This window comes from Garra rufa, chromosome 12, assembly GCF_049309525.1.
Source record: "Garra rufa chromosome 12, GarRuf1.0, whole genome shotgun sequence".
Classification (NCBI taxonomy): Eukaryota; Metazoa; Chordata; class Actinopteri; order Cypriniformes; family Cyprinidae; genus Garra; species Garra rufa.
The window spans coordinates 41,117,948-41,132,110 of NC_133372.1; the positions used below are offsets into that span (position 1 = coordinate 41,117,948).

The window sequence follows — 14,163 nt, forward strand, 5'->3', positions numbered from 1 at the left end:
TATTTATTTAAAATACATATTTTTATATATTTTTTTAATTGTTAATTGTTGATAAATTGCTATTTCATTTTAAAGTATGTCTTTCAAATAAAAAATAAATAAATAGGTATATATGTAATTTAACTTATTTATTTAGAATTTTTAAAAAATATTTTTATTTATTTATTTATTTTTACATTTCTTTGTGGGATTCACTCTTAAGTTAAAAATCAGGTGACTTACCCAGTGTACCCAATCCTGATACTGCCCATATTTGATATTTCATCTTCATTACAATCTGCAGAGAGGAAATCGAAACTGCCCAGCACTTCCTCTTCCTCTACTGCTAGTGTCTGAGATAAGGGCATCTGTGGGGGGTCAAGGTCCTTCTAACATCAGGAAATATGCACATGAAGAACTAAATTTAATGAAACAACAGCAAACATTTATCCACAATGCATAGAGCACACACGCATTTACAGTTAAGGGTCAAAAGTTTACATACTTGCAAAATTTTAATTATATTAATCAAAATAAGAGGGATCATACAAAATGCATGTTATTTTTTAGTTATTTAGTACTGACCTGAACAAGGTATTTCACATAAAAGACCTTTATAGTCTACAAGAGAAAATAATAGTTGAATTTATAGCGTATTCAAAAGTTTACATACACTTGATTCTTAATACTGTGTTGTTACCTGAATGATACACAGCTGCTTTTTTTTTTTTGTTTAATGATAGTTGTTCATGAGATCCTTGTTTGTCCTGAACAGCTAAACTGGCCGCTGTACTTCAGAAAAATCCTTCAGGTCCCACAAATTCTTTTTTTTGTGTGTATTTGAACCCTTTCCAACAATGACAGTATGATTTTGAGATCCATCTCAAACACAACTGTTAAAAAAAGGTTCAAACATTCACTGATGCTCCAGAAAAAAAAAAACTTGAAAATCTTCATCCTATTCAAAAGTTTTCACTCATGCTCCTAATGCATCATGTTTCCTTCTGGAGTGAATGTTTGCACCTTTTTTAATAGTTGTGTTTGAGTCCCTCAGTTGTCCTCAGTGTGAAAAGATGGATCTCAAAATCATACAGTCACTGCTGAAAAGGGTCAAATATGCAAAAGATGCTGGAAAACTGAAGAATCTGCAGGACCTGGAGGATTTTTCTTAAGTACAGTGCAAGGGACTTGCGATCAATCGCTACAAAAAAAAAAAAAAAACCCATCATAGATCATTTAGGTAACCATACACAGTATTAAGAACCAAGGGTTCCCAAACTTTTGAAGGTGGTTCTTTAAAAAATTTCAGCTTTTTTTTTTTTGTCTTGTGGACTATATGTAAACATCTTTTATGTAAAATATCTTACTCAGGACAGTACTAAATAAAAAATAACATGCATTTTGTATTATCTCTCTTATCTTGTTAAAATTATTCACATTCTGCAAGAGGTTTATAAACTTTCACATGCCACTGTATGTCCCGGACATGTTCTTGAACTATTTCAAACTGCTTTTGTTCATATAATTATGCATCCATTTATAATTTTTTTAAATTACTCCATCCACCCATCTCACCTTCAAGACCTCATTCAGTTGGCGTATCTGCAGATCTAGTTTCTTTAACGTCTCTATATTGCTTGTTTCCTCCAGTTCTGTATTTAGATCCTCTAGCAGTGAACTGATTCTCTTAGCCACGGCTCTCTTCTGAGCTCTGTTCGCTTTTTTGTCCTTCACTAGGAGTCTGTCTTCAATTGCCTGCTTGAACAAGGTCTCCTCTTCAGGGGCCTCATTCAGGGCCGTCGTCTCTTGTGCGTCTCCTTCACCTGTGCTGGGGGTCGCCTCTCCATTTTGCTTGAGGATGTCAGGCGTGCTGTAGCGGTGTAAGAGGAATATGGAGTCACGCTTGCTGCCCGCAGGACTGGGGGAGGCTGTGTCAGTTTCTGATGGCCATTCCACACTCTCCTCAGCCTAGGTTTATGAATGGGATGAAATTAAATATGCTGCAATTTAAATCGATTTTTTTTTTGCAACTTTATATATAAAAAAAAAAATAAGGAATCTTAACAGATGGTTTCTTAAAATATATTAATAATATAATGGTAACACTTTACAATAAGGTTCCATATAATGTCTTAACTAACACAAACAAATAATGAACAATATATTAAAAGTATTTAATAATCTTTGTTAATGTTAATGAAAATACAGTAGTTCATGTTAATTGACAGTGCATTAACTAATGTTAACAATCGCAACTTTTGATTGTAATAATGCATTAGTAAATGCTGAAATTAACATTAAGATAAATAAATGCTGTAGAGGTATTGTTCATTCTTAGTTCATGTTAACTAAATTAGATGACTAATGTTAACTAATACATAAAAAAAAAAAAAAAATATATATATATATATATATATATATATATATATATATATATATATATATATATATATATATATACTACACACACACACACACACACACACACGCACTCACTAAAATTATTTATTATTTTATATTGTAAATATTTTTTTTACAGTTTCTTAAAATATATAAAAAATTTTAACTACAAAAATAAATACATTATACTATCATTATAAAGGTAATTACTGCTTTTAATAATAAAAATACAAAAGAATATACTAACAATTACATTTATTATTATTATTATTACGTTTTTTTAAATATTAAAATATTTATATATTTTTTTAAAATCCCACATAAAGCAAAACATTTTAATTGATGATTTCTTAAAATATAACCTGCTATTCCAAACAAAGAAACTATATTAAAAAATAAATGATTATTTTTTACTTATAAATATGTGTATACAAACACTCACCAAATTATTTATTATCAGAGTGCATTTTAAAGAAAAAATATTGTAAATATTTATGTTTTGAAACATAAAATCTTAAAATGTATTAAAATAAATAAAGTAATGTTTAAGTACAAAAATAAATACATTATTTAAAATAACACAAATAATAATTATTATTAAATAATTATTTTATATTTTTATTATAAAACTTTTTTTTTGCTTTTAATAAGAATAAAAAACTACAAATAAATTATTTATTATAATTAAGCATTTTGTTACACACAATTATATTTATATATTAAATATATTTACAATTAATAATATTTATATTTTAAAAAATCCCACTAAAGCAAGAAAATTACTTTAGTATAAAGTACTTTAGTATTTATAGTATAAAAATATAAAAACAAACAGTTTCATACATCTTCTGTGGGCATCTTCAGTAGATCGTCATCCTGTGACTTAGTGTCTATAGCAGGATGGTGTGTGGTTGGTGGGTTGCTCGTCTTCTCATAAGCAGGAGGACTGAGTGCCTGGGTGGAGTCAGCCAGGTAGCTGAGTAGAGACACGCCCCTCGATTCACGTGAGCCAATAGAGAAAGAGCCATCTGCATCCTGCATCTGACGCACCATAGACTACAGCATAAAAGGACAGATGACATCATGCAATGACATTTAAGCTCAAAAACACTCAAAAACCTTGCCAACATCAGAACAAATCTTGTTTGGGTTTGTGTGCCACCATTTCAACTTTGTGTCATAATGAGGATGTCAGAACAATTTTTCTCAATCTTTTTTTGTCGCAGCTGGCTTTTACCCAAGATCTCACTGGGATCATATCGTACAATCTGTCACGTAACAATCCTAAACACAGATAAAATCTAATAGAGCACAGCACCCAGCTTTACTTATACTTGTCTCTGCAGATTAAACTGCAATCGGAGAATGTATTTTAGCATCAGAAATGACACACTTCACCTTTAAATGGTTGTAAGCGGTCATGCTGGGAGTGTGTGTGGATGTAGGTCACAAACTCACCAGAAAGTATTTCTCAGTGAAACTGGGTGTGTTGGGAGGCGTCCAGCTATATACGGATCCCTTTCTGCTGTGGATGGACTGGCGGCTGGCGGACGCTGTGAGAGGCCTCACCTCACAGCTATCGAATGGACTAAAGAAAGAAAAAGTGAAAGAATAAGAAACTGTGAAGAAAAACAGACTCTAGTATGCTTAGATTGCCAAAATAACAATTTTATGAAGACAAACAGACAGTAAACAAAATTTAGCAGAAGACTAGTGTCTAAGGATTAAATATATATAGGTGTTTACTAACTGGAACATCTATTGTGTTTAGAGGTAACCACAGATCTATCTAGCTGTTACAGTACAATTGTAGGTGTAACATCACCTCCCACCTTAACCATAGCCCTACACATAACAACACCCTTAAATCTTAAACATAATCTTATCCATAATCCTACTCCTAACCCTGAGCATAATTCTAAGCGTCCCTTTGTCTCTAAAATGCACTTTTAACCTACAATACACTACCACCCAATGCTGAAAATAAGTTATATTTTTAAACTTGCAATCAAAAAACAAAAAAGTTGTTTTTTAAAAAGTGACAGTAAATAGATTTAAAATATTACCAAAAAAACCTCTCAGCTGTTGATAAGTTTTTTTTTTAGGAGCAAATTAGAATATTATTTTTTTGCTGAAGGATCAAGCGACACTAAAGTGTGGAGTAATGATGCTGAAAGTTCAGCTTTATAGCTTTTTAAACAAGTAATTATCTTTAGTTGTGTTATTTGTCAATGTCACTTTTACTGTATTTTTATTCAATAAGCGCAGTTTTGGTGAGCACAAGAAACATTTATTTAAAAATATTTGTATTTATTTATTACATAATTTATTATCTTAAGTTGTGCAACTTGTACATTTTATTTTTTATTTAAAATATGTTTATTATAATGTATTTATTTTTTAAATAATGTATTACCTTTATGTGTGTTTTTTGTAAATTTATTGTTTTTATTTTTTTTTTTTTTTCAATTTCTTTTCATTAATTAATTATCTTTAGGTGTGTTATTCGTAAATTGTACTGGTTTAGTACTTTTTTATTCAATAAATGCAGCTTTGGTGAGCATAAAACATTTCTTTAAAAACTATTTTTATTTATTTTATTTAAATAATGTATTTTCTTTAGGTGTGTTATTTGCACATTTAATTTTTTATTTAAAATATTTTTTTATTTAAAAATAATGCCGTTTTAGCATATGAAAAATGTGTGTATATATATATACACATACACACACACACACACACACACACACACACACACACACACACACACACATAAAATTTATTGAAATAAATTATTTAAATAAATATTCATCATCATTTTAATTACTTATTTTTATTTATAAAAATATATTTTTAAAATGTAATTTAATTCTTATTCATTTTTTAATTAATTAATTAATTAATTAAAAAATAATCTTTAGGTGTGTAATTTGTAAATTTTATCTATAATAATGTAATATTTAATTTCGCATGAACTTGGTGTGAAAATGTTTAACAAAATCTAACCTTTATTGTAATTTAACTTTCAAACTAAATTGTTTATATGGATTTATTTACATATTCAATTAAAATGTTATATATCTAAAGTCAACATGAAACAGAATTCAGAATTCACATGGTTTTCAGTTTTTTCTAAACCACATTTCTTTCATTACAGACACTTGCTGACATGTATTGTTTCACTCAACAAAAAAAGAGAGTGATATCACAAAGGTTTTGAAATAAAATCCACTCTTGTTCTGATCACACATGATGTGTGGAGTGGCAGTGTGTTTGTCATCACTGCTTTATGAAGAGTGACACAGCTAACAGAGACTAAGCAGAACCAGAGGAAATGAGGTGACGGCAGTGAACTAACACACACACACACACACACACACACAAGAGCGTGGAGATGCTGAACAGACTGAGATGTGTTTAATTTAGTGACGCTGTAAAAAGAGGCTATGAAAAATCTCTTCCACCTGGACTGTGTAAAGAGCAGTGTAATTGGATCGGTGTGTGTGAGAGGGACGGGGCAGCGATGGACTATTTATCCATCTCTCTGCAGTCAGCTGCTTATCCACAGCTGGCGTGTGTTAGCCGATAGCGGTGGCGCACTTATAGGGGGTGTGTTAGTGTGTGAGATCGGTGTCTTGTCCACTCAATTACATGAAAAAAAATCCTTAAATATGCTGTGAATAGCACTCGTACTGTTTATTTCATGTCTGCGAAATCCAGATGTTAAAACATTAAACTCTCAAGCGTACTGTCACGACATCTGAGCTTTTCAGAAGAACTCTATCCTCGCTGTAACTGAGGCTGGTATCTTTCTATACAAAAAAGCCTTAAAAGCAGTCCCACATTTGCGGTAAGACTTAAAAAAAATGCTTTTTTGTTCACTGAGGCTGCATTTATTTGATTAAGGATACAGTAAAAATCTGTAAAATTGTGAAAAATTATTACATTTCAAAATAACTGATTTCTATGTTAACATTTTTTTAAATATAATTTATTTCTGTGATGCAAAGCAGAATTTTCAGCATCATTACTCCAGTCTTCAGTGTCACATGATCCTTCAAAAATCATTCTAATATGCTGATTTGCTGCTAAAAAAAACATTTCTTATTATCAATATTAAAACGGTTTGCGTTGTAAACTCACACGTTCACTTACTTCCAAACCACCTCTAGCTGTAGCTTGATGGTTCCCAGTTCTGTGATGTCCACGACCATCATCTGCGGCCGTGCTGTGAAAAAATCCGCACTCCTGCATGTTACCATGCCAACCAGGATAGAGCTCAACCCCTTGACCTCCGTTACCTGCAGGACATTTGAGAAAACCCTCTCAGACTGTGCAGCTGCTATTGGCTTGACTAGAGTTTTTGAGGGAAATGATTTGTTTAAGCTTCTGGTTTGATCATGTAAGGTGGGCCAAAGGTCTCTCAGGATGGGCTGTACTGTTGACTCCATTATTATGCTGTAGTAGGTGGTTGCCAGGCCATTCCTATCTGATTGCTAAGTAGTTCTGAGTAACTCATTGCTGTGGGGTTGCTAGGGTGTCTTTGGTGGTTGCTAGGGTATTTTTAGGTGGTTGCTAAAGTGTTGCTATACTGGTGCTAGAATATTGCTATGTGGTTGTAAGAGTGTTGCTATATTGTTGCTAGAATATTGCTATGTGGTTGTTAGAGTGTTGCTATGTAGTTGCTAGGGTGTTGTTGCTAGAATATTGGTTGCTAAGGTGTTGCTATGTGGTTGCTGGGGTATTTTTTGGTGGTTGCAAGAGTATTGCTATGCTGTTGCTAGAATATTGCTATGTGGTTGCTAAAGGGTTGCTATGTGGTTGGTAGGGTATTGTAATTTGGTTGTTAGAGTGTTGCTATGCAGTTGCTAGGGTATTTTTAGTGGTTGCTAGAGTGTTGTTATGTTGTTGTTTGAATATTGCTATGTGGTTGCTAGGGTATTGCAATTTGGTTGTTAGAGTGTAGCTATGTGATTGCTAGGGTGTTGCTATGCAGTTGCTGGGGTATTTTTTGGTGGTTGCTAGAGTATTGCTGTGTTGTTGCTATGTTGTTGCTGGAATATTGCTATGTAGTTGCTAGAGTGTTGCTATGTGGTTGCTAGAGTGTATCTATATGGTTGCTTGGGTGTTGTTATGCAGTTGCCAGGAGTGTTGCTATTTGGTTGACATGGTGCTTTTGGTGGTTGTTAGAATGTTCTTGGTGGTTGCTAGAGTGTTGTTTTGTTATGTGGTTGCCATGGTATTTTTAATGATTGTTGGAGTGCTGCTATGTGGTTGCTAGGGTATTTTTGGTGGTTGCTAATTTGTTGCTAGAATATTGTGTTTGTTAGAGTGTTGCTATTTGGTTGCTAGGGTGTTGCTATTTGGTTGTTAGAGAGTTGCTATGTTGTTGCGGGTATGTTACTGGTAGTGGTGGTTGTCATGGTATTTTTAATTGTTGCTACAGTGTTTTTGGTGGTTGTTAGAATGTTCTTGGCAGTTGCTAAAGTGTTGTTTTGCTATGTGGTTGCTAGAGTGATGCTATGTTGTTGCTTGAATGATACTAGGTTGTTGCTTTGCTATGTGGTTGCTAGGGTGTGGTTGTCATGGTATTTTTAATGGTTACTATGGTGTTTTTGGTGGTTGCTGGAATGTTCTTAGTGGTTGCCAGTGTGTTGTTCTGCCATGTTGTTTCTAGGGTTTTCTGGTTGCTAGAGTGTTGCTATGTGGTTGCCAGGGTTTTTGGTAGTTGCTAGAGTGTTACTATGTGGTTGCCATTGTGTTTTTGATAATCGATAGAGTGTTAGTTTGGTATGTGGTTGCCAGTGTGCTTCTGAAGGTTGTTAGAATGCTGCGATGTGGTTGCTAGGGTGTTTGCTGGGATGTTAGTCGGTAGAGTGTTGCTATATGGTTGCCATGTTTTTTTGATGGTTGCTATGGTAATTTTGGTTTCTAGGCTGTTCTGGATGTGTAACCAAGTGTAAATAATTTGGAATTTTATATTATATACATATGACAATCTATTCAGATCTAACAAACAGAATAAGAACAAAAGGCCTCGAATCTTCTGTCATCGCAGCCCCCACAGGTGACCTCGACAGGAAGTGCTATTTGCGCAGGTGTGTGTGTGAGTATAGGTGGACAAGCTCACCTTAATCTCAAAGTTCCCGTGGATGTGAGGAAGAAAGACCATCTCTTCTTCATCCCACAGCTGTCGGTCATCTGTCTGGATTCGCCCTCTGATTCTCCATCGCTGTCGGCCCAGCCGGATTAACACCTACACAAAAAGAAACACTCAATTTGTGTGTGTGTGTGTGTGTGTGTAAAATGTACAACGATCCCAATGAGTTTAGGATATCTACAGTATCATTCAAAAGTTTGAGGGCAGTGTATTTAGACGTTTTTGATAACATAAGTCTCTTATGTGTACCAAGGCTGTATTTATGTGATCAAAACAAAAAGGTCAAAATATTGTCAATATAAAAATAACCAGTTTCTATTTTTGAATGTATTTTAAAATGCCCAATACTGCCATAGACTTAACTTAGTGGTAAAAGGCAGCAACTATACATTTCTAAAGTTGCCACAGTAGGAAACGTAACAGTAATAGTATTACTTTGGTTGAGTACTTGAACATGTCCACAGTTATTGCGGTGAACAACATACAACCACTAAAAATCACTTTGGGTTAAGCAATAAAGGCAGTTCTGCGAAAAGGTCTACCATAATGTCTACATATATTTTTATATCAAATGCAATAAAATTCATATGCATTGTCTCAATTTTCCAAATACTTTTTGGGGTGACTGTATGTGAATGTGTGGTCCCGTGCATGAGCCGGCTGATGGCTCCTGAGACCGCATTCCACTGTGCATGAAGTCATTGGAAACCTGGCCTTAAAAATGTAATCTGAATAGCTGGTGAAATATGCGATTTCTGCCTAATATTTTCACATAAAAGAGTCATCATGCATTTGTGTCCTTCATAGTCTGATAGAACAGGGAGTCTTGGATTAAGAGTGATGTTTTGGGGTTAAATGCCTTCATGTCTTTATTACTTTTATGTATTAAATAGATAGTTCTGTTATCCTTTATTCACCCTCATGTCGCTCCAAACTCATATGGCTTTCTTTCTTCCAGTTGTGCATTCGTCCTCATTTACTTTCGCTGGAAAGCAGTAGTATGAACATTCTGCTAAACATCTCCCTTTTTTTTTTTTTTTTTTACACAGAATACAGAAAGACACAGAGGTTTGGAGCAACACAAAGATGAGTAAATGATGACAGAAGTTTTTTGTTTGTTTTTTCTCGATGAACTATCCTTTTAAGTGTACGTTGGGTTAAACCTCCTCACCTCATACTGATCTCCAGGGCAGAGTCGAGCAAAGCCTATCAACCCTGCCTCATAAAAAGAGAGAAGAAATTAGCTGGAGAAGGATATTTAGGAGTCAACTCAAATTCCTACATATGTGAGGTGCTGTGTACCTTTCATTTTGATTTGCAGCTCGCCCAGCAGGATTTCCAGTTCTCCTTCCATTGCACACATGTCCTGCAAGCAGACATGAGTATTAAACAAGTGAGATTGAATTTGCATAATGGGTTCTAGCCAGTGCATTGGCTAGATATCATGTGTTAAAAGAGAAGTGTGGTTACGAAGTGTTGTTGTGTCTAGATGTTTTGAAAAAGCCATCAAGCCACAGTGTTTATGTTTTTTGGAAAAACGACCACACAAATGGCTTACTTATTGTCTCTAAAAGAGACTATACCTCCAGGCTGTGTCTGTGGTTGCGGTTCAGCTCCAGTAGACTCTCTCTAGACTGTCGTGAAGACGGGGACAGAGAGAATGCTCTCTTCATGTTTAAAGCTCCTTGGCACAGCCGCCACTGGATACAATAGGACTCATACAGCTCTTCAACCTGTTGACATTCACATGATACAGGTTTATTCTTAGTTAAAGTCAGCAGTGTTCATATATAATCAAATTAAAGTATTTTCAAGTTGTGTTACCTTACTAATATGAAACTCAAGGCGCCGTAAATATCTCTCTAAGGCTCGTATCTCCTGTTGGCAAGCAGGACATAAAACAGCATTACATTTTGTAACCTTTGGCTTTAAATGCAATTTTTAATAAACTGTATGGTTTATTAACAAAAAAAAAACTAAAATATGCTTTTGTGAAGGCAACAACACTCAAATGATTGAATATCAGCATTAGTTGCCAACTTACCTTTTCCAGGTCATAGAAAAAACCCTGAGGAATGAAGAATAGATTTTTGTATTTCTTATATCTACTTCATCAAATAATGTAAATAATACATTTAAATTTAAAAAATAAAATAACATAAAAAGATAAATAAAAGGCTAAAGCTATTATCTGGACCAAGTCTTAGATCTTACCAGTCTGGAGTTCCTCTTTGTGTCTCTCTGCTGGGATGACAGGAAGTCCAGCTCTGTTTGATGGTTTTCCAAGTAATCCCTACATAAGATGAGATGTCATTAACATTCACAAGACTGGTGTGTGTGGTCCACAAGTGGATTCATTACTCTACTTCAATGACTGCACATACTTGAGCCCTTTTCTCAAAGCCTGAAAGATTCTGTCCACCTGCTCAGGCTGTTGCCCCCAGACACTGCTGCCTACCCGACTCGAAGAGGGAATTCTGGGAGATTTCCCTGCTACGGCTTTGGTGCGGAGAGAGCTACGAGCCGAGGAAAGTCTGCGGAATAAGATGGAATACGGAAGACTGTGAAAAAAGACAAATTATTAAATAAAATGGGGATATATATGTGTGAACCTGGACCACAAAACCAGTTGTAAGTAGCACAGACATTTAGGTATATTTGTAGCAATAGGCAACAATACATTGTATGGGTCAAAATTATTGATTTTTCTTTTACGCCAAAAATCGTTAGGATATGAAGATATTTTGTTAATTTCCTACCGTAAATATATCAAATTTATGCATTGCTAACTTCATTTGGACAACTTTAAAGACGATGTTCTTAATATTTAGATTTTTTTTGGCATCCTCAGATTGCAGATTTTCAAATAGTTGTCTCTCAGCCAAATATTATTCCATCCTAACAAACCATAGATTAATAGAAAGCGTACTCTACAGCTTTCAGATGATGTATAAATCTTACAAAAAACAAAAAGTCTACACTTATAACTGGTTTTGTGGACCAGGGTCACATTCTTTGGTAAAAGCTTCATAAAACTGAGGTTGAACCACTGATATCACATGGACTATTTTATCGATATCCTTACTACCTTTCTGGGTCTTGAACTTGGTAGTTGCGTTGCTGTCATTGCAGGGTCAGAAAGCTCTCGGATTTCATCAAAAATATCTTAATTTGCGCTCCGAAAATGAATGAAAGTCTTACAGGTTGGGAACGGCATGAGGGTGAGTAATAAATGACAGGATTTTCATTTTTGGATGAACTTTAAGTTGTTTTTTTAAACAAATTAATAGTTTTGTTAAACAAGGGCGCATTAAATTAATCAAAAGTGACAATAAAAACACTTACAATGTTACAAAACATTTCAATTTCAAATAAATGCTGTTCTTTTAAATGTTCCATTCATCAAAGAATCCTGAAAAATGAATGCATCACGGTTTCCACAAGCAATTTTAAATCACCAAAGTCACTATGAAAAGGAAACAAAATGACAGCACACTTAGGAACACTCTTCATCTCTTAAAACAACCAAATAATAGGTTTACAGGGAAAGCTGTTTCTTTTGGCCTTTTCTAAACCCAATATTGAACTTCACAAGTGTACGCAATAATTCTGCCACTGCAAGACATTGCAATTTCCACACTTCATCAAGTAGCACACAGTGGTTTTCAGCTGGTTAGGAGAATAAGAACAGTATCCCTATTACAAATTTAGCACATTATAATGCTATATTATATTAAAGGCTTCTGAAATTGGTGGTTCTCAAGATCACATTACAGTTATATCAAGCTATAATAATCACTGTGAACATTAATAATGTTTTTAAATGTATTTTTGGCAAATTAAATACTGACTTAGTCAACAGACGTATCAATCTCTCTCCAAAACCAACATTTGTTTTAGCAATTCCAAACTTTCAAACAGTAGCATTTGTTTTTATATTCCGAATTTAATCCTCACATCCCATTTTAATAACACCCACAATATAATCTACATATTTCAGCCATGTTCTGACAGTGTATGCTTACACAGCATAACAAACCCAATGACTCTGCAATGTAAATAAACTGTTCTCTTAGTGAAGGAATTCCTCAGCGCTGTTCTGGGGTCACTAATAACACAAGCTCTGGCTCTCACATCGGTATATTCCTTCCTGTCTCCATCACAGACATCTCCGATGTAACTTGAGGTTCCTCAGTGGACAATGACACATGTGACGCCCTTTTTCTCAGGAATAAAGAGCTTGGTTTTCTATACTCAGCATACTTTCAGAGTATTAGAAGTATTGTAAAAACAACTTCCACTGGAAAACAACTTAATTGACTGTAACATAATTCTTGAATTTTTGCTTACATGAATTAGTCACTACCCAAAAAGGTTGTACACAGTCTCAAGATGACTAATCCGGAATTTTTTAGTGCAAACAGACATAAAATTGTTGATATACAATGCTCATTTGACTACTCCCAAATAGAGGTTAATCAAAATGGGCTATAAAACTGAAAAAAATTGAGAAATTAATCTATTAAACATATTCTATAATCTATAAACAAAAATATTAATAAATTCAGAGGTTCTTGTTTTGATGAAATCTTATGCTTCTTCCAGAAAATAAAGTTTTTTGTTAGCTACAAAAAGGACTAAAGACGTACTTACAATAAGCAAAATTTTCTAAAAATCGCAAAACAATTCAGCTCCCAATCAGCTGAGTCTACAAAAGTCGAAAGAGTGGTTGAAATCTGTTTCTTTATAACTGTAAATCCCTGATCTTAAGGGATCTTGGCTGACAGCAATGATTAATGTGCAGTTTGCTAAGCGATTAAATGCTAAAAAACATTTTCTCACAATGCAGTTTTGTGAAGCTTTTGCCATACAATAAAGAGTTTACAAATTGGAAGCAGGCGGATATGCCTCTGAAGTTGTTTTGGCCTTTGTCTGCAATCATTTAGTTCCAATCTTTTACTTGGATGGGAATGCAGGAATGTAGTGCTGTTGTGACAAATGAAATAAAAACTTGCACAAATGCACATACACATACAGAGAAGCAGCTGTGTTTACTTATGTAAGCTGTCACACTGCTCAGATGATGCTTGTACTCGAATCTGAACCGTGCATCCTCTCAGGACCTTTGGTTCTTGAAATAACTGCTGCCATTACATAATAACCGATGCTTGTTTACGTTAGAGATTGTGTGGAATGGTGAATTAGAACTATAAGCAATCAAAGAAAAATCATAATCCACCAGATAGAAGCTAAATTCCGTTCCAAGACCTAGTGAACTCCCTACTCAGGCTGCATCCTATGCCTCCTAACTGACTGATTTGGGACATTAATAGAGTTTGCTGTAAGCAATATTCACGTAAACATATGATATATGAAAAACACATATTGAATAAAATAGGTCATTTTTAATTAGACAACACTACCTGAACTTTATCCATACTTTTCTGTAGTGAATGAAATAGATTTATGATGTTTTGGATCCCTTTTGTTTCACTTTACTTAGTCTGGAAATGTTCTAGATACTATAAAGTATAATAAACATCAAGGAAATGAACAAAAAGATGAATTTAGATGCACAGAATGCTCCAACAAGTTGTCAGCTGCTGTCATTTAGTTCTTGTTTT

General features: G+C 34.2%; 1 protein-coding gene across 1 annotated transcript in view; it reads right to left on the reverse strand.

Moving 5' to 3' along the window:
- The window catches only part of ripor3 (RIPOR family member 3), a 50,615-nt gene that overhangs the window by 6,252 nt on the left and 30,200 nt on the right, over positions 1–14,163 (reverse strand). The window contains exons 3-15 of the mRNA XM_073852586.1: positions 10,924–11,073; positions 10,754–10,832; positions 10,584–10,607; positions 10,364–10,417; positions 10,123–10,272; positions 9,842–9,905; positions 9,711–9,754; positions 8,510–8,635; positions 6,535–6,680; positions 3,838–3,967; positions 3,223–3,435; positions 1,555–1,947; positions 223–368 (exon numbers count right to left, since the gene is read on the reverse strand). Of these exons, the coding sequence (XP_073708687.1) occupies positions 223–368; positions 1,555–1,947; positions 3,223–3,435; positions 3,838–3,967; positions 6,535–6,680; positions 8,510–8,635; positions 9,711–9,754; positions 9,842–9,905; positions 10,123–10,272; positions 10,364–10,417; positions 10,584–10,607; positions 10,754–10,832; positions 10,924–11,073 (1,719 nt within the window). The remainder of the gene's footprint in view (positions 1–222; positions 369–1,554; positions 1,948–3,222; positions 3,436–3,837; positions 3,968–6,534; positions 6,681–8,509; positions 8,636–9,710; positions 9,755–9,841; positions 9,906–10,122; positions 10,273–10,363; positions 10,418–10,583; positions 10,608–10,753; positions 10,833–10,923; positions 11,074–14,163) is intronic.